At 37.1% G+C, this 26569-nt stretch overlaps 1 protein-coding gene and 1 long non-coding RNA gene across 13 annotated transcripts in view; one reads left to right on the top strand and one right to left on the bottom strand.

Annotated features, from left to right (window-relative positions):
* LOC138760877 (uncharacterized) overlaps positions 1-24837 on the top strand; it is a 102158-nt gene extending 77321 nt beyond the window's left edge. The window contains exons 3-5 of one of the 2 annotated variants that reach the window (XR_011355930.1): positions 12348-12500; positions 15247-15281; positions 22737-24837. This is a non-coding gene — a long non-coding RNA (uncharacterized lncRNA). Of the gene's footprint in view, positions 1-12347; positions 12505-15246; positions 15282-22736 lie in introns of both variants that reach the window. The other variant, XR_011355931.1, reaches the window with a different exon arrangement.
* LOC138760870 (centromere protein J-like) overlaps positions 1-26569 on the bottom strand; it is a 221397-nt gene that overhangs the window by 139203 nt on the left and 55625 nt on the right. For 9 of the 11 annotated variants that reach the window (XM_069932115.1, XM_069932117.1, XM_069932116.1 and 6 more), the window contains 4 exons: positions 23912-24163; positions 11069-11213; positions 8009-8108; positions 649-2254 (listed from right to left, as the gene is read on the bottom strand). In XM_069932115.1, the coding sequence (XP_069788216.1) occupies positions 649-2254; positions 8009-8108; positions 11069-11213; positions 23912-24163 (2103 nt within the window). Of the gene's footprint in view, positions 1-648; positions 2255-8008; positions 8109-11068; positions 11214-23911; positions 24733-26569 lie in introns of all 11 variants that reach the window. The other 2 variants (XM_069932119.1, XM_069932124.1) reach the window with 2 other exon arrangements.

The raw sequence follows: 26569 nt of genomic DNA, 5'->3' as shown, positions 1-26569 counted from the left end.
TAAAACAGTGGTTTTCAAACTTTTTCTTTCCACCCACATACCACCTTAAGCAATCCCTTATTAATCACAGAACACTTATGGCATAGGGAATATTTAAAGTGGTATGTGAGTTGGAAACCACTGCCTAACCGATGAAGGTAAGTGTGAAATAGCTTATTCATCATACCTTCCACCTGCATTGCCACTTTGTGGGAATTATATATCTGTACCCCTTGGTGACTCTGTTACACAATACTTTTCAGGGTCCTACCATTTACTGTATATGTTAAGCAAATGGCAACCCCACAGGATGATCCCAGGACCCCGGGATTCACTGCTGAACCCTCCGAAGGAATCATGGGTCAATCAGTGAAACACTGCAGATGGAGGATGCCCACTTGATAGCCCAGAAGATGCTACCACTCTACCCCACAGAGTCTAGGCAGCAAGTCTCAGGAGTGCAATAAGGGATATTAACATCTCGTCCTACTATAAAACATACCTGTAAACCTGCCCTGGTTTAACTTCCTAAAATACAACATCGTACACTTGTCCAAGTTAAGTTCTTGCATTCCTTGATCCACTTCCCCAGATGAATTAGATGCTGTTTTCAATTTAGAATGATTTATTGATTAAATGTTTGAATAATTTGACTTCACACATACATACCTTGCACATTTAGGCTGTTGGTTTTCATCTGCTGGGAAAGATCTGATATTGTTGATACATTTGGTTCATAATTAAGTGCAGGAGACAATTTGTCTGCAAGGACAGGAGCAGAAGATTGCACTAGTTCAGATTCTGTGGTACCGCACATCTGATTTTTCATAAAGCTGCTGCGAATTTTCTTTGAGGAGCTTGACTTCCTTCTTGTAGTTTTATTTTTATTCCTCAATGGCCTATTGTATTGTAAAGGATATCTTTTTGATAAAGGAGATTTGTGCTCTGAAGGCTCATTTTCACTGCTATTGGAACTGCTCAGTGAATTGCATTTCACTGGAGGCATTCCAGCTGAAGACTTAAAACATGTAAAATGTTGTGAAGTTTGAAATGCCATGCCCATTTCTTCTACTCCACTTGGACCATCACTTGCATAGTCAGCATCATCAGACATGTCCAGACTTTTACCAGTGCAAGGAAAATTGTGCAGGATTTCTTCTGTAGATGATTGCTGCAGTTTGGACTTCAGGCTATTGCTCTCAGGACCTAAACCATGTGCTCTAATACTACAGTCTTCACAATGTTCAATGTTATTTTGTAAAAGACCACGCTTACAGAGGTTATAACCTGAAAATCCATGCATATTTTCATTTTTGTTTTCCCAATTTCTAAAATTTGCACTGTGGTATGGTCCATTGTCAGAAGTCACTTGAACTATTCTGTCATTTACTTTTTTAAAGCCAATGTTTGAGTCTTTTCCATCAAGCATCTTTCTGGGTTCTTTGATGTCTGCTGAATTTTTATTTTGTGCCTTCTCCAACTGCGCTTGAGTCAATTCAGGGCTCTGATTTAAAGCTTCTGGCTTGTACAAACTTAGGCATTCCAGCTGAGGGGTATTATTGAAAAATGGCTGATCATTTGAACACTGCTGTAACTGGTTTTCCACAGATTGTCCTATTTCTTGGTCTTGGTTCTGCCTTTCCCCATTTCCATGAGAAAAATTGTTACTTGTTTGATTCTGTGATTGAGAATCAACTCCAGTTAATTGTTGTCTTTCCAGATCAGATAAATTTAAATATTTTCTTACATTATTCCTTCCTTGAGATTCCTCTAAAGGAGATAAATCTCCCGTTTTTTTTTCCTGTTCCATTTGTTGATTTCCACCATTTCTATCATTAGTGTGTTTGTGAATAGATTCACCTTTGGTAGCTAACTCTGCCACATTTATATCGCTTTGGATACCCTCATCTGTACTATTCTTGATCTCATCTTGCTTTTCTTTTTGTATGTGATCTTTTTTCTTGATGTTTGTGAGAAAGCTGCTGGTAGAAAATAACTTATTTGTTTTAGATGTTACAAGGTCTGAACCATGGCCTTGTTTTGATAAAACGGATTGTTTTTTAACCTGGAGCTTTTCCTTCTCATTGAATGTGGGTAAAGAAAGCCGGCGCTGATTGCTAAACCTAGATTGTTTCGGAAATTGCTGCATCAATTCATGAACTGAATTCTTGTTTTGTTCCTTCAGAACATTTTCCTTGTTCTTCTCAAATCGTGCAATACCTTCCCCACACTTTAAGAAAGATTTCTTTGGAGCCATCTTCACCTCATTTATATCCTGTGGAACAATCAAAGGGGTTTATGTTTGCAATTTTTTCCAAGAAATTCTCAACTACATTCATTGGATAAAATAATAATCCTTTATTATTAAGGTTCCATCAAAATACATTCCTTTACAGTTGTTTAACTTGCAACATACAGTATTTAACTTTTTACCCTCTCCTTTCCTGACCCTTTACATTTCTGTACCATTCTTGCTTTGTTATCAAGTAAGTGGAAACATGCAATATTCCATTGCCTTGTCTCTGTTCTATAAGATTTTTTTTCAAGAGGTGGCTATTTGTCTGAAAATTAAATGGTTATTTTCAATCTTCATATATGATTTTAGCAACTGCTTCTCAAATGACAGGAAAATGAGGCTGTAATATCAGATTTTCGCAAGCCCTCTTAACCAGCAAGGATATGTGTTAGTGATTTTGCATCTGCCATAGTCAAACTCTCAAGTATAATGACACTGCTAAAAATTATGTAACCAAACTACATGCTAATAATGGACAATACCCAAATTAGATAAGGTGCATATAATTTTGGTTCTCTTAGTGTTTTTGAGTTATCTGAGAATCAGTCTTCTGAAATAAATCTGGATTTGAATCATCCTGCTGCCCTATTTCACAGACAAGTGAATATAAAGGAAAATCAAATGAATTCATTCTATCCTTTCTCATCTTCTCCAAGAAATGGTAATAATATTGATTCTTTTGAAAGCTGACTAATTTGTTTCTGATATTACTTTTCTTCCATTTCCATGCACAAAAAATCTAGCTTCCTGTGCCTCTTTGCTTTATGTATTTCAGGAAGTAGAGTGATGATGTTTGACTCCTGTCTGATTAGCGTTTTACAAAAAGGCCTGTCAAACAAATGGTTTCTTACCCATTCAGTAACTTATCTTTAAGATAACTCAAGTAATTCCCAAATTAAAATAAACATTCTCACTGCATTCGATGTGCCCATTTTCCTGAAATGCTTTGGTTCACTCTTCTGCCACCACCAATATCCATTACACCTCTCCCAGCAGCTTTCAATGCAACAATGTAAGATGCAAAGTCAGTCTCTTAATTCCTCTTTCCATATCATCCAGTTTCACAAATGGTACTTCTAATTTTAGAAGCAATTTACTAGTATTTTATTCAATTTTAGTTTACTATATTTGTGCTCACAAAATGGTTTCTTCTACATTAAACAGACACAGTACTCTGAGAAACACTTTGCTTTATTCTACAAATGTGACCCCAAGCTTCAAGTCACCTGTCACTTCAAGTGTTCATTTCACTCTCATTCTGGTTTCTTTATCCTCAATCTCAGATGCTGTCTCATCAAAACTCTTATCATCTGACTATGCATTTTACAGCCTAATAGATTCAATTTCAGATGACTGGTATTCAATTTCAGATAATTCTTCTTTTTGCTACTTTTAATTAAAATTTATAACATTCACTTCACATTTCTTTGCTAATTCCAATTTTTGTTCCTCTCCTGCCATCTTCTTTCACATTTCACTTTCATCCTTTCCATTATTTAGTCTCCTACAACTTCCACTCCACTAAAGATCTCCTTCTCACTCTCTCTGCCACCACTCATCCCCAACTCCTGGCTTCAATTACTCTTTCAAATTTGCTTTCACAACGGATGACATGCTTCTACAAAGAAGGATAAGTAAAAATCTTTCAACAACACAAAATAGATATCACTTCCTCACATTTTATTCAGCTTCAAGTTCTCTTCCTGCAAAATTTTGCACATATCATGTAGGAGCAGCAAAATGACACATCTCTCAAAATTCCACCTCTCATTAACTGAATGTATTGAACTAGTAAATAAATATAGATTTTGGAATCTCACAAGAAGCAGGCCCCTTAGGTTGAACAGAGGGATAGAGTAAGGAAAAACTGATCAATGATGGTGACATAGAAAGAGGAGAGCAAAAGAAGGGATGGAAAGCAAAGAAGCATTACCACAGGCTTTATGGCCTCTTTATGGCATATCCTCCTTCATAATCAAAGTGTCCAGGTGAAATAGATTTATAACATTCAACTCAATCACATTTTGTCGAAGTGAGTTCCACAATCTCACTACTCTCTGAATAAAAAGTTTCCCCCGAATTATCTTTTAGATTTGTTAGCAACTGGCTTAAATATGGTTCAGTTTCTTATCTCCCATGTAAATGAAAATATGGCTACCCTCTTGAACTTTTTTCATAAATGTGTTTTAAACATATTTAGAGAAAAATTTTAGCCAAGTGAGACTTTCATTAACTATTCCAATATTTTGTCAAATTTGTTGGTCACCATTCAGACTTCTCTTCTGTAGTGAAAAGAGACTCTCCCCTTCCATTCAATTCCACATTTATTCTGTAGATATGGCACAGAATCAAGCCATTTAATTCAACAGGTTCATGCCTGTGTTCTTCTTCCACACACTTCAGTTTTGGTACCTCTATGGTGAACCACTGTACAATGTAATATTTATGACCATGCCAATTTGTTTTTGCAAACCATCCTGATTCTCAGCAGGGCCTTTTGCCATCAAAACTGACAGATAATGGAGACTAAACATCAACTACAAAGCAGAAGAGAAACTTTGGAGCTAATTAAATCACATTGCCTAGTTTAGCTGATAGTTAAACTAGTAAAAAAAAACCTGATTGCTTCTGAATATCATTCAGAAGTGCTCATAAACACTCAAAAACCAAAGCAAAATATTTAAATGATTAAACTTAGGAAACAATAACAATATTGCAAAACAGTTGGAAAACTCTTAAAGCAATTAAAAACATTGAACTTAATTCAATTAATTAAAAATGGTCAGGCATATATAGTGCTGCTTTAAAATCATTCATGCTATTCCTGTCCATTCAAATTAATGTGGCTGTCATTATATCGGTACTCACATGACATGAGTACAATAAACAAATGCCCGTCTGGAAGTGCAAGGGAATTTATTCGCATTTGTGCTTTGCCATACACTCAATGAAGAGTTTAATATCAGAGGACAGTCAAGATACTGTTTGTGAAAAAAATGTCCAACAAGTTTAGGACTTCCACAATTAAGTGGAAATCATGAAGCTGGTAGAATTTTCTTGGAGAACTGCTGGGAACGTATAAATTCATTTTAGGATTTTTTCCTACTACCTCTACTTTTATTTTATAAAATGGAGACAGAATTGTTCTCAGTACAAGTCTTATTGAGCCACCAGGCTTTTTTTTACACCACAGACGAGCAGTGATCCTACTTTGTCCCAGAGAAATTCCCAGGAATTCAGGACCTCCAGGGCCTTTCACAAAGCGGTCCAAATTCCTGGGAATTTGCCCTCCTCGGCAATTTAGGGAGAGTCCCATGTAAGGGTCAAAATCTTGTTTTAATTCTTAGTTAATCTTATACCCGTCTCTTTAAGACAACTATTGTTTGTAGTGTTACCATATGTAATGTAATATGTTGTAATATCCACGCAAACTAACGGCTTGCTCATTATTCAACCAGATATGAAGGAAGTGTGAGCACGAGAAATTTTTCTTTGAATTTTTTTGTCTCTTTCAATACCGTTTTATATCTCTTTAAAGTTTGTCTCTCTAAAGTTTTTGTATTTCTTAAAGCTAGTATCTCTTCTATCTTTTGTATCATTATACAGTAAATACTTTGTTATTCATCATTATGAAAGTCTAAATGCAAAGCTATGCAAAATGTTTATCCATTTTATCAATGAGTTAAAGCTACATAAAGATACAGTCACAGTTTGATTTGTTGGATTAAAGGGATCAAAATTTGGGATATCGTAGCTCATGCCTTGGAAGATGATACTTTGAAATTAGGATATATTAGAATAAGGGAAGTATCATCTATATCCCGTCCCCAACCTCTGATGCATTGCACACTCACAGAAGTAAGAATAACTCCACCTGTCCATCAATTGCCCACCCCCTCCCTCCCTGCCCGTCCATCAATCTCTAGCCCGCCCGCTCCCTCCCGCCTAGCCATCAGTAGGTCGGTCGCTCACCTGCCCACCCCCTCCCTCCCCCCGGCTGACTGTTGGTCACTTGCCCACCTGCTCTCTCTCCCTCCCACCCCTCAGCCATACATCAATCGCTTACCTGCCTGCTCCCTCCTTCCCATTGGTAGGTCGATCGCTTGGCCACCCACTCCCTCTCCCACTCTCCCCCCAGCTGAATGTCAGTCGCTCGCCTGCCTGCTCCCTCTCCTTCCAGCTGATTGTTGGTCTCTCACACACCCACTCCCTCTCCCTCCCTCCCCCCCCCCCAGCCATACATCAGTCACTCACCATAGGTAGGTCGGTTGCTTGCCCACCCACTTCCTCTCCCCCAGCCTTCCATCGGTCGGTCGCTCACTTGCCTGCTCCCTTTCTCTCTCTCCTCCCTGGCTCCCTCTCCCTCCCCCTGACAATCTGCTCGCCTGCCTATTCCCTCTCCTTCCCTCTCCCCCAGATGACTGCCAGTTGCTCGCCAGCCCTCTCCCCTGGCCATCTATCAGTCGCTTGCTCACCTGCTCCCTCCCTTCTACCGGCCATCCATCGGTTGCCCGCCCACCCCACACCCCTCCACTTCGGGGCCACTTCGGCACATCAAGATGATGGCACATTGCAGGATGAATGACCAACTTCATTTCCTATAATCCCTCACACAGCTGGAACCATTCTTGTAAATACAACTGAACGAGGGATTAGGGTTAATTGTGCATTGCGCTGCCATTGTGATGTGCCGAAGTGGCCCGCTGTTGTCAGGTGGTAAGAATCTTTTAATTTTAATCACCTATGTGATTAAAAGCACTGACATCACAAGGCTTCCCTGCTTGTCCATTTGGCTATTCACACCGCAGGGTGAATATTCCCGGACCGCAGGTGGTCCGGGAATTTGCATTTTATAATGCAGTGTGAAAAGGCCTTATGTAAGATACTATTTTCCAATTTTATACTTCTAGAATGACTCTCAGTACTATGGTTTTTTAATAGCCATATTAACTTACGTTACTACTTCTAGTGCTTTTATATCTTGGCCATCCTTCCATTTATATAAATTTCAGGCCATCCTGCTGTTCATTATTTTATTCAGCATCAAACCTCATCCATCCTACAATTTATCAGTTTTTTGTTACAATAATTCAACTTTAAAATCCATCAGTTTGAAATCCATGTACATATACAGTAATCCTATATCTTACTTATGATTTTCTAGCTTTGCCTTTGTTCTCTCCCTATTTATCTTCAATCCCAGTTGCCTGTAATGTCCTCATTTGGCTGAAACCTAAGCTTTGTGGTATCTTTCCCAAAGTTTTCAATCTGATCTTCCTTAACCATCTTTTTCTATTCTTCCACAAAGTTTCCTCTATCCTATTTTGGTGCTGAACTTATTTTCATCTTTTTAACTATAGATGCCTTACTAAGTCACAGACATGATATAAAACAAAACAGACATTGTTTTATATGTACTTATCTGAAAATCATGGGATATGGAGGCTGAGTGGGGAAGACAGAGTTGAGTTCAAGGATCTTATTGATTGGCAGAGCAGATTTGGACAGGCTAGATAGACTAATTGTGCTCCAATTTCCAAAGTTCTCTCTATTTAAACTCAGCAGTTCTCACTTTCCATTAATTGTTGAGTTTCCTTCAGTCTGCCATCTCAATTACTGTAAGAGCTATTGTCTAAGGCATATCACATAATTTAAGTAACTGCCTCTGAAGAAGTTGGCTATTACACAGAAAATAAAATGTTATTTGATATAAATTAAAATTAACCTGTATACCTGTGAATCTTGTTGAAGTAATTCTGCATCCACCTTAAGTTGTTCTTCAACAAAATCTTCAAAAGTCTTTTGCATTTCATCAATTCCAGGTCTGATAGGTCTAAAAAAGACAGTAACTCTAGTTAGATGGGTGCAGTATATTTCAGCAAATATTCCACTTGTTTTAGGCCTTTAATATGTAAAATTGCTGCCAGTCTTCAGATTATTGAAATGAAAACAGAAATACTGGATTTAGCGGGTCATGTAACATCAGTGGAAAGAGAAATAGTTAATGTTTCAGGTAATTGATGTAACAATTTATTAGGATTATTGTTTGCTCTTTAATTTAAAGTCAACTTTCTCTTCTGTCCTCTCCAGACCATCTTGTCCTTGAACATAATCTTCAGCAATATAGAGGACCTTGCACTGGCAACCAGAATTCTGGTTCATTGATCCAGAGACCTGAGTCTCTCTGTCAAGTCTCAATTTAAATTCAAGTAATTAAATAAAAATTGACTTTAAAAAAACTCTAGCCTCAGTATTGATGGCCCTGAAAATACTGGATTATAAATGGATATCTGGTTCACTAATACCTTACAGGAAAGAAAATCTGTCATCCCAGGAGACAAGAAAACAGGAGCAAGAATGCCCTGCCATTCAATACAATCATGACTAACCTAACCCAAGCTTCATCTCCACTTCTGTGTCACTTCCCCATTGTACTTAGTTACAAAAATATGTCATCTTTAAATAATCTAATTGATCCAGACTCCACAACTCTCTGGGAAAGAAATTGCAGAGACTCACTGCCCTATGGGGAAAAAAAAAGTTCCTATGCACTTTTTTTGAATGAGTGACCCTTGCATGTTTCCTCGTTTGAGATTCTCCCACTAGTAGAAACATCTCAACATTTAACCTGCCATGCTCCCTCAGTATTTATATGTTTCAGTAAGAACTCCCCTCAGTCTTCTAAACACCAAACAATATAGATTCATTTCTTTAGCTAAATATGGTGGAATAATCCACTCATTCCAGCAATTTGCTCAGTAAATTTCTTTTGCACTCCCTCTTTCTTCAATAAAGGGACCAAAATTATGCACAGATTCTATTTATGGTCTCACCAGTACCTGGTACAATTGTCCCAGGTTATTATCATATTATGCCGAGTACAGTCAGTAGGGTTCATTCTGTGAAAAGTTTAGCAAGTCATCTCTAAGATGACACAGCACAAGAGCACATTACTTTGTATAGTGTGAAATCAAAAAGATAAATTAGTACAAGGCAAGATGAGCATGAAAACACTGCTGTAAACTTCATTCTGGAGCCAGTTGGTGAGTGATTTCACACTCTTGAACCAACCCATTCCCCCCTACAGAAGAAGGAAGAAGAGAGTATGGCCAGGGTGAGATGGATCCTTCAGTATGTTACCCAGCCCAAAAAATATGTGCAAATAGAATGTTCAAATATGTAAAAAAAGAATCTTGGATAGCAGAGATGCTGTTCAGCGCAACTCATCAGGAGGATTCTGCAGGGCAAGAAGGGTAAAAAGGATATCATTATAAATTTAATCCCATTACCTGAGTATATGGCAGCCAAATTTGTAAAAAAACATAGAATATTTATTCCTTAGCTTATAAGTAATTTTTTTCCAAAAGGGATACAACTTTGAATTTCAGCATGTCACCCTGGCAATGTTAAAGATGTATCAGATTTCCAAGTAATTGCAAAACACTTTCTTGCAACTGCTAATGCTAATTTAACAAATTTCAATTGATAAAATGATATTGGTAACATCTGAAAAAGATATTGTATCCTTGGAAATACATTCATCTTTATACAATTCACCCTTCCAACTAAAGATATAGGTAAATTTATCCATGTTAAAAAATCTTACTCAATCTTTTTAACTAAAGTTAAATAATTCAATTTATATACATTCTTCAAATTGTTTGTACTTATTCCTAAATATTTAATACCTTCCTTTGGCCATTTAAACTGTGTATCTCTCTGACACCGGGTACAGTCACCTACTGTCAGAGGCATAATTTCACTTTGATCCCTATTTATTTTATAACCCAAAACATTCCCATATTATTTCAATTAAACATGCAATCTATGTAAAGATGACTCCGGTTCTGTCAAATATATAAAAACATTAGTTGCAAATAAATCGATTTTCTGTTTCTCTTGTCCTATCCTAAAGCCCTTAATTTGTAAATCCAAGTGAATCATCTGAGCAAGTGGTTCTTTGGCTAAAACAAATAAAGCTGGTGACAAGGGACATCCATGTCTAGTTGATTTTGTCAAATTGAATGGCATAGATACCTGTTCATTTGTTGTTACTTTAGCTTTAGGACTATTATATTAATTTAATACCCAAGGCCAGTGTAAGGTTCTTTGATAGGGAGAAGCAACAAAATCAATGAAGCATCATAGATTCTGAAGAAGTATCTCCACAAAGAAACATAATCTAGGTCAGTTTAGTTGGTAAATAGAATAAATAGGTGTAATAGTAGCCCTTTCTACGGAGATATCTACACTAAGCATCTTCAAACTGAGCATCTATTGTCTAAATAATTCATACTAATTTCCAAAGATGACTGTAGATACAAAAAAGTCATCATACTTGAGTGTATCTTGTCAGAGAAAATAATTTTGCCAAACAGGGAATCTAGTTAAACCCTAGTAGCTGCAGATACAAGGATTAAGTGTGTGGTGATACAACCACTACTCTAGCCACACTCCTACTGGCCTACTGCAGAGGGAAACCACTGTATCTGCAGGTAGGCAACCTGGGAGGCTGGCCCCACCATGCTGACTGCCAATTACCAGCCCATTTAAAGACTCGAGCCGCCCCTTCCTAAATCAGTCAAGCACGTGGAACCAGAGGCTACACAAACCTGGCGTTCAACTTTAAGCCGATTAAAGCCTGTAGTATAGTCTTCTCAAGTTTTGTGTTTGTTTGCTGCACCTCAACACACTTCCCATGGATGCTGCTTGACCTGCTGAGTTTCTCCAAACTTTTGTGTATTGCAAACAGGGAATATACAGTAAATGATTTTTAATTTATTGTAACCCTACCTTTCCTCTAGTCTCCCCATTCTCTTGGAATTTCTTTTAATCCCAAATGGAGTGACAGCACGCTGCTCTCCGCCTTGGTCATCTCTTTCCTCATTAATTGGAGAAAGGTTTCCAGAACAGTTTCCAACCTCTGGGATACTCTCTTCTAAAGAAATTACAGATTTAATTAAAACAAATGTAATTGCTTCCAACAGTATATTGCTTTTTTTTCCAGTGGGTATCATGTTTGCACATTTGATGTCCTGCCAGGTTAGCAGCAGTGGTTCAAAGGGCTCCTTGTGGGTGGAGTGTATTTTGTTATCTATGGCAACAGAGCAAGGGTATGTTGGGGGAATAGTGGGGAAGTGAACTGAGATTGTTTCTCAAACTTATTGAAAAAATTATACTGAGGGATCCAGGGAAAATTCTCACCTACACAGTCAACCTTTATCTAACATCAGTTTTTTTCTGATGAAAGGGAATGAGGAAACAAAAAATAATTAAAAAAAACACACTTTAATTATCATGCATTAAATAAATAAGAATATCACAAATGGGTTTAATTTCTGTATTCCTTTTGGCATGTTGCTTCTAACCAAAATACTTTAATAATTTCCCCATAGCAGATTTTACATCTATTAGTGAGATTTCCAAAAATTGGTGCTAATTTATGAGCTCTGGGTAATTATGGGTTTTTGGTCAAACAAAAGCTAGCATTTTGTTGGATGCCCCAAAACAGATAATGCACTTATTACAAGTGTCTGGATTTCAAGATAGAAAATTAATTATAACTTATTGAGCAATTAAAGAACTACAAACACTTTCACCAAAGAATGCATGTATTTTAAAACTCTACTCCAACCCCATTTCATTCATTAGAACTATTATAATAATTGGATGACAGGGGTCAACACGCTATTCAAGGGTAAAGCTTGTTTATCCTCCAGAAGAATATGTGGTAAATGATATGTAAACTAAAAGCAAAACTATATGAAGATGATCAGTCATCACAGAGTCATGGTTGCCAGATGAACATTACTTGAAATTTTGAAAGAACAGAAAAACAAATCAGGGAGATTTGATAATGAAGGATGCCATTAGGATAACAGTGAGGAATGATCATGGCTCACGTGATCAGGAAATAGAATTAGTCTGGTTGGAGATAAGAAATTGTTGCTAAGGTAGTCATTGAATCCCCAAACAGCAGTTATATTATTAGGCAGAGAAATAATGGATGAACTGTTGGACCTGCCAATCTGTGAATATTATTATAACTGCTGACACTTGACCTTCTTTCCAGTTTGAACAAATGAAGTTATATGACTCACCAAGTCAGAAACATTGCAACCACTTGCTTGCTGGCAAAGCCATCCTCTCTCCAATTAGCTAGATGCTCACTTTGCTTCAAGGGACAAGGAATCATCCAGCTTTACTGTTGGCTGGGAATATCATGGTAGGTAAGCAAGCTCCAAGCTCCAAGAGCCATTTTGATGTCCTAATCTGTGATTCAGTGGAGGAGGTGGTGACAATGTCTGATAATGTGAGGTGCAGCAGCTCAGAATAAAGAGATTGGATCTGAATTAGCAGACACTCATTCCCTCAGTCATAGACTTTGGCTCCTCTATTACTTCCCCAACAAAATTTAACTACAGACAATCACAAACTAAACTTTAGGTTCCTAATATTGCTATTTGATCTCAATGATTGATTAAGGGAACAGTTTACTTTACCTTTATACAATTCAAAATGCAGGTTTCGGAGCCACTCCCCAAAGAAATTTATTTTAACAATGGTTTAATTCCATTATAGATTATTTTAATGAAGACATTAGTAGCACATAGGAAACAGAAGAACATGCAGGCTTACAAAGGCACAGCAAATTTATTCAACTCAGAAATATATAATTATACAAAATAAAGATATGCAAATAATTACATAATTAAAAAATCAAATTAAGTACCATAATGGCCAAAGAATTGTCTACTCATATAGTTACTGAATTATAAGCTTTTAACTGGCATGAAGTTGTTTATTCATGCTTTCTGAATTAAAAACTGAGTAAATAATTATTCACTTAATCCACATACCAAATGAGTGCAGGATTTGAAAAAAAAAACTATTTTCTGGGTAAATCCCTTTAAGAATGGCATCAAATTTATTCAACGGCCAAATGACCGTCCAAATCTTCACTCAACAAATGCAAAAATTTAGCCTGCAGGTACAGCAAGTGATTAGGAAGAGCAAATAGGACATTGGCCTTATTTCAAGGACAATGGTCTACAAAAATAAAGAGGTTGTCTTATTATCACACAAAACATTAGTGAGGCAACTACTGAAGTACTTCCAATAGTTTTGGATTCCTTATTCAAGGAAAGATATTCTTCCCTGTTGACATTGCTGAGGTTCACAAGATTGATTCAAGGTAGAACGAGAAAAGTTTTTAAAAGCAAAGTAAATTTAATGTTTACCTTCCAGAGTTCAAAAGAATGGGAGGTGATCACAACTGACAGAGAAAAGGTTTCTTCTAGTGAAGGAATTTAGAACAAGAGGACACAATCTAAGGACAGGGGGATAATTATTTCAACCAGGCTGAGAAAAGAATCTCCTTTAAAAGACTTGTGAATCTCCACAAACCTTTGGAGGTTGAGACTGAGAAAGATAGATTTTCAGAAGTTAGGAGAATCAAGGGTTATGAGTACCAGGCAGGAAAATGGAATTTATACAAAGATCCATCCAACCATGAATCCAAAGATTGGCAGAGCAGGTTAGACCCAATTGAAGGAGACCTATGATTTCTGTTTTTTTACATTTCCTGCTTTTTTATAAAACCAATTATGATACTTTTTGGTGCCTAAATTTGTTCAAAAATCATTTATGTTTGAATGAAATGATGGTGATCTATTCCATTGGTAAAAACTGGAATAACTTTGCAATTTCAATCGGATAGTCCATGAAGAGTGAGCTCGATTCTTCATATTTACACATATATTCAGTATCAATACGCATGTACAGACTTCCACTCCCAGACAGCCTATTCAGTATTTAACTGTCTCATAAAGATTAGGACATTAGCAGGGTTCCCTCTCAATGAATGTCAACAGATGATACCAGCCCAACAATGGTAGGGACTTCATAAATGACACTGAAACTTTGTTAAGAAGAATTTTTTAAAAAGCCTTGGTTATTGTTCTTGCACCTTATTGCAACTAGCAACCTCTCCTGCCAAGCATCTATTTAAGAACATTAGTTAGGAATGGAATAGGATTCAGCACTGATGTCCATCCATAATTATTGATTATAAGGAAAGTGTAGCAGGGATGCTCTAATAACAGAGAACCATGGAGGCAATTCCTTAATCCATTTTTTGCTGAAACTTTCATCACATGTTATTGTCACTAGACTGAACAGTTCAAATGTGATTGCCTAGGTGGCTACACATCTTTCACCATCCATAAATGAATGAAACCAAAATTCTGCTGGTTTTAACTAGTTCACACTTGTCCTATTCACATATGCCCTTGGTTTACTGCTTCCCATCCCTCAAAATCTTGATTTTAAAATTCTCTCTTAGAATTCAAATGCTCTCAGAGTTACATCCTTCCCTTGTGGTCTGCCTATAATTTGGTGCATTCTTAAAATCCTTTATTTTATCATTGATAACCATCTTATTACCTGTCTAGGCCTCAGGCTACCTAAAAAAAAACCCTCTTCTCTTCATTCTGCTCTGTAAAATTCCTTAAACACTTCCTCTTATACCAAATGTTTTACATCACCTGATCTAATGAAATTTACTTTGTTCATTTTTTTTCCCCATTTGTATATTTTGTATATTTTTCAGGAAAATAACTTCTTCTGTAACCATGTGCCACTTCCCATACAATAGAGGGGGTAATACTGGCCCTTTTTCAGCAGCACTTTCTCTTTTGGGGCTTTTTTTTCAGTTTTTGCTTCTTTTTCTTTCTTTTTTGGTGAATATGGTGAATATGACAAAAATTATTAACGGTAGATATAGGCTTGTTCAATATAATTTTTTGCATCCTCAAAATTTAACTCCTCAAAATTTTTAAAAAAAATGGAATCCTACATTATCAGTTTTATCCAGATTTATCCCTCCTACTGGACCACTCAAGTGACGCCATTGAGAGAATGAAGGAAAGTGCATATCCTGAAATAGTTTTGCCTTCCTGTTTCTTCTTCAGCTGGCCCAGGAATGGTCTCCAGGAAGAAAATTATGGTAAGTATTCTATTTTCTTGAAAAGTTGAGTGCTATAAATGTAAAGCTCTGAATTCTCTTTGCCTGCCGAACGGACCTACACTTACCCACACTTGTTTCTAGCTCCCCTGCCTGTGATTCCTGTCTGGCATTCTGACCCTTGGGTTTTTCATTGGTTGAATGCTGGCTGAGAACAGAATATTCATCAATTGAATATTCTGTCATGAAAGGATAAATGTCTTAATTTAATGAACTTACAGACATTGTCCGTTGTTCATCTTTTCTTAATCAATCCAGTTTGATCTAGTTTTACTATTTTTGGTACAGTCAGCCAATCTGTTTGCTAATAGTTTTGCTATTATCTTATAATCTGAGTTAAGTAGAGATATTGGTCTATACAATGCTGGTGTTAGTGGATTTTTCCCCATCTTTAGTATTACTGTAATTATTGCTGTTTTACATGAGTCTGGCATGTTTCGTGTTTCTTCTATCTGGTTCATTTCTTCCAGGAGAGGAGGAATTAGTAACTCTTTAAATGTTTTATAGAATTCTATTGGGAGTCCGTCCTCCCCAGGCATTTTATTGTTTGGTAGCTTTTTAATATATCTCGTATTTCCTCTATTTCAAATGGTTTTATCAATTTGTTTTGCTCCTCTTCTTGCAATTTCGGTAGTTCAATTTTAGCTAGAAACTCATCTATTTTGTTTTCTTTCCCTTCGTTCTCAGTGCGGTATAATTGCTCGTAGAATTCCTTAAAGTTTTCATTGTTCTCTGTTGGGTTATATGTAATTTGTTTGTCCTTTTTCCTTGATGCCAATTCTGTTCTTTTAGCTTGTTCTGTTTCAAGCTGCCAAGCTAGTATTTTGTGCATTTTTTCTCCTACCTCATAATACTTCTGCTTTATTTTCATTATGTTCTTCTCCACCTTATACATTTGTAATGTTTTTTTTTGTCTGCCAATTCTCTTCTTTTTGTTTTATATCCTTGTTGCTAGTTCTTTTTCTGTACTTACTATTTCCCTTTCCAGTTGTTCTATTTCCCGATTGTAGTCCTTTTTCATCTTAGTTACATAACTTATTATCTGCCCTCTGATGAAGGCTTTCATTGCATCCCATAATATAAATTTGTCTTTCACTAATTCCATATTTATTTCAAAGTACATTTTAATTTGGTGCTCAATAAATTCTCTAAAATCCTGTCTTTTAAGTAGCATGGAGTTTAATCTCCATCTATATGTTCTTGGTGGGATGTCCTCCAGTTCTATTGCTAATAACAGGGGTGAGTGATCAGATAACAATCTAGCTTTATATTCCGTTTTCCTAACTCTCCCTTGGATATGGGCTGACAACAGGAACAGGTCAATCCTTGAGTATGTTTTATGTCTACTTGAATAATATGAGTATTCCTTCTCCTTTGGGTGTTGTCTCCTCCATATATCCAAAGGTTGCATTTCCTGCATTGATTTAACCATAAATTTGGCTACTTTGTTCTTTCTGCTAATCTTTTGTCCAGTTTTATCCATCTTTGAATTCAAATCAAGGTTGAAGTCCCCTCCTATCAATATATTCCCCTGTGTATCTACAATCTTCAAAAAAATTCTTGCATAAACTTTTGATCCTCTTCATTAGGTGCATATATATATTGACCAAATTCCAGAGTTCTGAACATATCTGACATTTTAACATTATGTATCTCCCTGCTGGATCTATTATTTCCTCCTCTATATTGATTGATACCTTTTTATTGATTAATATAGCTACACCTCTGGCTTTTGAATTATATGATGCTGCCTCTACGTGCCCTACTCAGTCTCTCCTTAATTTTTGTCTTCCACTTCAGTTAGATGCGTTTCCTGCACGAATGTTATATCTATTTTTTCTTTTTTCAATAAATTTAATAGCCTCTTCCTTTTGATGTGGTTATGTATTCCATTAATATTTATAGTCATATAGTTCAACATGGCCATCTCATACTTTGTTTACATCTCATTTCCACTTCCTCTCCACCACCTTTCCCCTTTTCCATTTCTCAGTTTTTTTTTGAACACACTGTATGACAACACTTCTAAAACATAAAATATTTCAACCATTCCCACATCTAAAATTCCCTTAACCCCAAGTGTTCCACCCCCCTCTCTGAGTCGCCCCTTGTGGGAACAAGATCTAAACATAAAGATAAAAAATGAAATATGGGAAAAACTATGCTCCAGAACTATGAGAAATATAATAAACACGAGGTTACGCATGATACAATATTACACAGGCTATATATCACACCCCAAAAGTTACATTATCAGATAGATGTTTTTGCTGAAAGAAGGAAACAGGAACAACAGTACATGCAATTTGGGCATGTGAGAAAGTGAAAAAGTTTTGGGAAGATCTAAATCAGGTATTAAATAAAATCACAAAAAGCAACATACCAAAAAATTCAGAGATCTTTCTTCTAAGTAATAATAAGAAGTAAAGAATTAGGCCTCAAACTGGATGAAGCACAAAAAAGATTTATTATGATAGCCTTAGCTGTAGCAAAAAATTGTATAATGTCAACTTGAAAATCAGAAGAGAGCCTGAGAGTACAGCAATGGTACAAAGAAATGAATAAATGTATTCCATTGGAAAAAATAACATATAATTTTAAAAAGTCACATTATTTGAACAAATTTGGGAACCGTACATGGAACACAACAGAGAGGGCCTACTGCGGACCTCCACCCCCTAAAATGATAGAATGAGAAGAAGACAAAATGAACTGACCCAGTGTGTAAAAGTAGATGACACAATTTTCTTGTTTATTTTCATTGTGTGATGACATTGTTTAATGGGTTTATTGTATTGTATATGTTGAACGTTTAGTGGGTAGGGAGGGGGGTGGGAAGGAGGGGGGGAAGGGAGGGGGGGAAAAGGGGAGAAAATGACACTGTGTATATTCAAGAGGGAAATGTTTGTGTGTATTTTGGTTAATATGGTTCATGTGTGAAAAATAAAAAAAATTTAAAAAAAGGATAAAAGCCTTGTTAATATAAAATATAAAAGTTCAAAGCAAAAAAATTACTAGAATAATAGAAATATTAAAATACTAAAATATACCTGAAGAACATGTTAACTCATACATTTACTTTATATTTAAATTTTGGAATTAAACAACCAAATTGTGGAATTGGTCATTTTAATACCAGAAGGATTACATCTTTGAGGCTAATTTGCTTCAATTCAAGTTCCAGGATAGGTGACGAACCTCAGATCAAATCTGCAGATTCTGCCACAAATGGTGCAGTTGATTCTTGAGGGAGGCAAGTATGTGTGTTGGTTGGGATATTTTGCATCCTGCCATTACTTGTGCTCAGCACTTGAGTGGGCCCATTGTAGAGAGACTTGAGGTTCTCAGCACCTCCCCGGATATTCCTTCTCCATTTAGAACAGTCACAATCCAGGGATTTATAAGAGACAGTAAGAATTTCTTTCAGCAGAAACTTTAAATATCTTCTTACTCCTCCTGGAAATATTGTGCCAAAACAGAACTTGGGGTGTTTGTTTCAAGTTTCAGGCATGAGAATAATGTGTTCTTCCTGTGGAACTGGTGCTGGGGATGTTGACCAAGGAGAGGGTACTAATGCTAGTTTGCTTATCCTTCCCAAGATTTCTTGATCTCAGGTAGAGGAGGAGTGAAGGACTCAGGAGACCAGTGAGTGCAAGGAACCAGCCTAGGTGAATGAGTTATTTTAAAATGAGCATGGAGGGCAACTGAAGGGCTAAACAGTGTTGATTTCTGGGAGTGAGTACTTGAGATCATTGGCAGGGACAAATAAAAGGAAGGGAAGCCGAAGGGGAACACCCAGTGAAGGAGTGGAGCTTTGAGGATTTGGCTTGAGAGGCCTACATGAGCAGAGGCTGAGGATGAGTTTGCTTCCAGTGAGGCAAGGCCAGGTGAGGTAATTTAATCCTTTAATTAAATTAAGAGTAGATAATGGAGTCAGCTAGGGTGTGGATTGCTCCAACTGTGGGATGTGGGAAATCTGAGACAAATCATGTTAAGTAACTGGAGCTGGATGAACTGAGGATCATTTGAGAGGCAGAGGGGGTGATAGGAGTTTCAGGGAGACAGTCACCCCCAAATGTTAGGAGGCAGGTAGCTGGGTGAATGTCAGGAGAGGGAAGGGGAATAGAAAGAGAGAGCAGAGCACCGCTGTTGCCATTCCCATCAACAGTAAGTATACCATTTTGGATACTGATGGTGGGGACGACCTTTTTAGACATTAATAATAATAATAATAAAAAAAGAGGAAAGAAGTTTCATTTTAAATAATATTCTTATGCTACATGATAGTATTTAAATCCATGACTGTCTCACTCAGAAATGTAGGTGCAAACCACTGTATAAAGCTGGTAGCAACATGGGAACTTAATGGTGACCCAAGGCAAATTATTGACTTGTATATTTTAATTAAAAAATACATGGCACACTTTACAATAATTGTCAAAAGATGCTTTTGGATTTAGTGAAGGAAAAAAAAATGGAATGTTAGGAAAAGAATCATGCTCCATAAGGAAAGGGTGCTCCACAAGTTAGTACAATAATCAAAAATCAATTGTGAGAAAAGAGAAGTAATTTCAAGGACTATTAACATAAAGACACATACATTATTTTCTCAGATAATCTAAACTTGTCAAATGTTTCATATGACAGAGATGTAGCATGGTGTTACGAGTCCAGAGGACTCCAGAAACCAGCAGCAACAGAAATTCACCAACACAATAGTTACTTAAACAAAAGTTGCTTTTAATTTTCTTCAAACATAATAATAAGATCAATCTTTAACTTATTACTATTAACTTCACCCCCTTATAATTCTAAGCCCATGTGAATGTAATGTGTATGTGTTCAGGAAAGTTCTTTGTCTCACTGTCCAATCATTCACTTTTCACTTCCCCAAGTTCACTGATATCAGGCAATTTTCATGCTGTGCAGAGAATGTAACATTTATGATCTTCACCAGGCTCTGATGTTAGCGCAAAGGAAGATCTTTGTTGGTTTCAGAGGGAGATGTTCATTGGACACGCGCACACGCACACAAACTGATCTCCTTCAATCAGCCTCTTCAGTGCCTTGCCAAAGAAACTTGCCCCCTCAAAGGTTTTCCAAAAGATAACCTCTTCTTCCAGGTTACCACAGAGTTATTCTTTTTCCCCTATTCCAGGAGAAACATATTAACCAGCCACTTCCTCTTGTAATTGATTATAAAGGTTGAGAATAGGCTGAACTCAGAACTCAAAACCCATCTTCAAATGCAGTCTTTCTTATAGCAGGAGTGCAAAGAGAAATCACCTGTTTGTTTCTCCTCTCTGTTTGCAAAGAAACACATGACCCCTCTTAGAATAACAACCTTGGATCACTTGCACCAGAATCAGTTTCTGAGCCTGGACATCTGTCCTTAAAAGACAATAGTCCATTTTTTTCCACAACATCAGTCTAATTAACACCTACTTGTGAAGTCTCCATAGGCATTCTTCAAAGTTTCTGTAAAGTCACTGTGGACATGAAGTCTCTGCTTAAGCATAGCTCTTGCATTTTAAATGAGATTTCTTTTGTGAAATGCTAATGTCTGTTTGTGAAGTGTACGTAAATGAAACCCCCACAATTTATACCTTTATAAGACATATTTTAATCATAATTTTCATTCACTCAATCCGTAACAATGGACTCTAAGTCCTTTGATCCTACTTGCCCATGTCGGCCAATGTGCCTTCCTGAGCTAGTCTCATTTGCTTGAGTTTATTCTACATCCCTCTAAGCCTTTCATATCTATTAACTTCTTAAAATGCCTTTGAAACATCGCAGTTGAACCCAACTCTAGCACTTTCTTTGGAAGCTCATTCCATGTACTCTCCAACCCATTCCTCAATTCCCATTTAAATCTTTTCCCCCTTACTTTAAACTTATGCCCTTTAGTTTTAAACTTCCTTACCCTGATCATCCACCTTATCTACGGCTCCCATCTATTACAACATCCCAAAGATTCCATCGGTTCAGGGAAAACAGACTCAACCATCTATTTGCTGATTATAACTCAGATTTTCCAGTCCTGCACTTTCACTAACTAAATCACATCCTCTTTGTATAGAGAACAGAACCATGCACAATATTTCAGGTGCAATCTCACCAACATCTTGTAATATGATATCCTAGCTTTTGTATTCAATACCGCATCCAATGAGTCAAGCTTGCCACACGCTGTCTAATTATGTCAGCCCTTGCAGGGGACCCTAGGACTATTCTACAACACTCCTCAGCTCACCTTGATTTTCCATGCCACAAACAAGGTTGCATACCATGTGTGAAGATAATTTTAGAGATTTGCAGCAGGACAAACCATTTCTCTTCTATAGAAACTGGATCTATTGTTGCATTTGGAATGGTGAATTCTCAGAGTAATCTGAAGGCAAGAGCTGGCTGCATGGATCATTTTCAAGGAGGAAATCTGAGGATGAGAATGTGCACTTGAGAAAGTAGATTTTAGAATATAATGAAAATGTAAGTTTTAAATGGAAAATATAGCTTAAAATGGCCACTAGAAGTGAAAAGGAATTGGGTTGTAGCTTTTGTATACATTCCTTGTTACAAACCTGGAAACTGATAGGAAGGTCCCTATGTGGTAGAATGATGTGAGTGGTGTAAGACTAACTGATGAATTATAAGGAGCTGTCCCTTATAATGATCCAGAAACTAGAGATAAGAAATTATAAAAACTAGTTATTTTGTAAGCTACGAGGCTGGCAAGTAGGCAGTCTCCTTTGTGGTAAGGTAGCTGTTCCACCTCCTTGATATGATGGAGCTCACTTTGCAAGGTGTATAAAGTTTGGTTTTGGAACTGTATTCACATTTGTTGTCATGGTGAAAATGAGGTAGGTTCTCCACATCAAATAATACCAATCCTTAATAATGGTTTGGTTATCATACACCCTGTATCTAAGTTAAAAAAAAATGCTTAAAAAAAAATGCAGATGCTGGAAATCTGAAATAAAATCTGAAAATGCAAGGCATATTTAGCAAGTCAGGCAGCATCTGTGGAGAGATAAACAGAGTTTGTTTCAGATCAATAATCTGAGGTGAACAGAACAAAGAGAATGTCTGTGTTATGATGCAAGGTGATAAAATAGAGTCTAGTAATGATTAGAGGATAAAAATAAATAGAAGTACATGCTGGACATAGTAATTGCTCGAAAATTAAAATTACAGAAAAAGTTCATACAGAAATAGAAAAAAAACTGGTTATCTGACATGCTTGAATTTCAATTTCAAAGGTTTAGATGTATGTAGATAGTTTATATATATTCACCAATACTCATTTAAATAGGTATGTAATGATTAACTATTTTGACTTTTCACTTAGTTAATTAATGTTAATAATTTCTGGAAGTTTAAATTAATATTATTTTTAAGTATTTCACAATAAATTTTATTTAAATATATTTCCAGAATAACGAAAGACATTTAGAAACAATGTCAAGTGACCATCAGAGAAACCTGCAGATGAACCCTCCATCTATATTGCCTGAGATCTTGTGGAACAGAGATCCACTAGTTTACAGAATGATTCAGTGAAGGCACAAGTTTGGTGAGAGTAGCCACAAAAAAAAATCAGTGCAACTAATGGTGTCCAGTCGGAAGCACAAGAGAGGTCAAGAAATAGCCAGGTTATGGCTATCAAAATTCTGAGCAAACAAAAATACAGTGAAACCTTGTTAGAACGCAATTCGTTAATCTGCGGAATCGCTTATAGCGCGAGTGTCTGTGGATCCTAAACTGCAAAGGGACAGGCTAGTGACAATAAGCCTGTGAACCAACTTCCCGCGCCTGACAGCCCCCATCCCCGCACCTGACAGCCCCCCCTCCCTGCTGCCCCTGTCTCCCGGAGCGGGACTTCGGGGTAGGGTCTGCCGGCACTGGAGCATCCGGTGCGGGTCATCGGGTTAGGGGCATCCCACGCAGGCCACCCCTTCCCCGACGTCCCGCGCCGGCTGCTGCAGCCCTGATGTCCCGCGCTGGCAGCCCCTGCATCTGTTCCGCGACTCGGCTGTAACATGGTATGACATCTTGGACCCCAACTACCGCATTCTAACAAAGTTTTATTGTAAAATAAAATGATAAATCCAGTTTATATACTCTTTCTAAGAAATTTCCTTTTCCAACAATCACTTACCCTCTTCACTGACAACCTGACACAAATTTCGCATTTCAAATGCACAAAGTCGCATTTCTCATAGCAAGATGGCAAAGATCCAAATATTGTTGTTTACTCCCATTTATAATGATTTTGACCAAAGAAATGAAGCTCTTTCTCAAACATAGCTTGAATTTCAGAATAGAAAGTTTGACTTGCTGTTCTTCAGCTAAGGATCTTTTCTATTTAATTTCAAGGGCACACCTGTGACTCACCTGGGTCTTTTTTTTGAAAATTTTATTTTTCAATTGCATGAATATGTACATATAAATTCTTCATATAACAATACAAAATAATAAAAACAATACAAAATTTTTACCCCTTCCTTCCCCTCCCCCAAAGAAAAAGAAAAAGAGAGAAAAAATAGAAAGCATGAATTTATTTATCATTCACTATTCATATATTCCTAACATATTATTCTATCACTTACCTGGGTCTTGAGATAGATGTGGATGAATTGCTGACTGAAGGTAGTTGTTATTAACTGAAATTGATGAAGTCAGTTGTTCTGTGGACTGTGAAACTTGAACCAGTGGAACGCAAAATGATCCCTGGGCATTGATATTTGAAGAGTCTTCGTTAACAGATAGACAAGAGGGTTGTATCAATGCACTAATTCCTGGTTGCAGGCCTGCAGAGACAGCAGTCACTGGAAATGAAAGTCCTGTTGGCAAGGTAAAGCCTGCAGCAAACACACGATGGATAAAATATGGAACATAATTCATATAAAGTCCTTCATACCAAGTGTGCCACTTGTATCTAGAATTCTTAGAGCTACAACTCGACTAATTTTTCCTGTTGCTGTGATTGCTAATCCTCTAGCCAGTGTAGAATTCCAGAAATGTCTCGACTTAGGATGTGCCATCAACTGGTTGGTTTCTTTCATTGCCTTTAACAGAGTCGCAGCTTCTAAACTGACAGCAGATGAGAATTTCTTTGAATACCACGGGAAAATGTCATTTCCTAGTCTACCCACGGCCAATATATTTTGCAGATTCGTAACCTTCTCTTGCTTCAATCTCAGTGACAATAACTTTGAAATTGCTGAACTTCATAAAGATACATTCAGTTCACTGAAGTCCTTTGGGGGAGAAAATCTGCCATCCTTATCCAGTCTGACTTATTTATTGTATGCCTTTGGTCCAATAGCAAAGTAGTTGAAGCTTATCAACTTCCATCCACCAGATGTAATTAAGGTTGGATAATAAATGCTGGCATTGCCTGAAACATCCACATCCTGTGATCTAGCACCTGAAAAAAGACAAGGTTCCATTCCACTAGTCTATCATGATATCACATTTCAACTATGAATTTTTTCTGATATTCAATAATATTTTAAAACAGCTGATGTAATTTAAATGTTAACTGATTTCAATGTACTTTTAATGTTGTTCTATTCAGAGTTAACATTATGGAAAATAAACCACATGAATTATGTACTAACTATTATGTATTCATTAATCTATTATGTAACAATTTATTATGTACTATATTCTTCATTATATTTACTATGAAACAATTTACACACACTATTCTACAAAGTAACAATTTACACACAACACACTATGTTACAAAAGTAATAATCCATTATGTATTTACGACACAAGCCCACTGTATATGAATAGAAGATAATAGTGGCAGGATATTAAGAATATTAAAAATAAGGTTGCAGGTGGCAGGAAATGATTGAACTTCGGGATCAAAACATGATAGGTGAAAAATAATTGTGGGAAGTCAAGAAATAACTTACTGCTGAAAGATTTGGTTATGAATTGCAGAAATGTAATTAAGTCAGGGATACAATATAAAAAGAGTCTTTGTGCTGTGTTCGGCGGGAAGTCAAGTGACTGGTCCTTTTGATTGCCTCAGCCTTTGCAAATAAGGTTAAAACTTCTTTAAGAATTCTCTGTGTTGGGAGGAGTCATGTGATGGAGTAGTGGCCTGCCCTCTCCAGAAAAGAAGAAAAAAAGTCAAGAAAAGACAAAGTTCAATAAATATAAAATATAAGAAATAAAAGATAAAGTTACAGAGAAGAGAAAGAAGATGGCACCTAAGAAGGAAAAAGTAAAAACAATGGGGAAAAAAGAAGAAAAGACACCAGAAAAGAAAGAAGGCCTTACCTGCATGAAGGAACAGGGAGCTGAGGTGGAAAAGAGTGCCTGATCTCGGAGGTTGGTGTCGGCCCTGCGGAGTCGCGACCCCTGACCGTTGGGACTGCAGAAATGTCTCTCTGAGCCAAACAAAAGTGTGCAACTGCGCATGTGCAAGGAGTAGTGCATGAGCAGTGCGCAATATAAGGTAAAGGAAAACACCGACATGAGGGGGGCTCAGCCGAGGAGCGGGCAACCACGACGCAACCAGCTGAAGGATGCCCGACACCAGGGCTCTCAGCTGGAAGATGAGGAAAGCGGCAGGAGAGGGAGTGAAGTACCAGGTGAGAAAGAAAGTTGACAGGGTGAATGGCTCTCAGCTGGAAGATGAGGAAAGCGGCAGGAGAGGGAGTGAAGTACCAGGTGAGAAAGAAAGTTGACAGGGTGAATGGCAAGAGGAGCAGCAGCAGGAGGCTCAACAGATGAGCAGCTCAGAAGGAGAGAACCAACAGCAAGAGGCCAAGCAAGAAGAGGCCTGACAAATTGAGACAATCAACTCATCAGAAAAATCAGAAGAGACACAGATACAAAGAAGAGAAGAAGAAGACACAAGCACAGGTACAAACACAGAAGAAGAGGAAGAAGAAGACCACGAACTTCAGAGAGAAATAGAAGGACAGAATATAGATAAAGCTTTTTTTGAAGAACAAATGAGAGCATTAAAAGAAGGTTGTCATTAGAATTTAGTGCAATTAAAAGAAAAATGAAAATAAGATAAAATGCAAAGATTAGAACTTGTCATGATAGAAATAGGGAGAAGAGTAGAAAATGTGGAAGAACAAGAAACGGCTGTAGAAATGGAAGTAAACAACTTAAGAGGAAAATTGGAAGAAAGTGATAAAAAAAATTAAAGAGACACAAGAGTTGTTAGCTCAGAAAATTGATGTGTTGGAAAATTACAGTAGGCGAAACAACATAAAAATAGTGGGCCTGAAGGA

This window comes from Narcine bancroftii, chromosome 4, assembly GCF_036971445.1.
Source record: "Narcine bancroftii isolate sNarBan1 chromosome 4, sNarBan1.hap1, whole genome shotgun sequence".
Taxonomy (NCBI): Eukaryota; Metazoa; Chordata; class Chondrichthyes; order Torpediniformes; family Narcinidae; genus Narcine; species Narcine bancroftii.
This window is presented reverse-complemented; position numbering and strand designations above follow the sequence as displayed.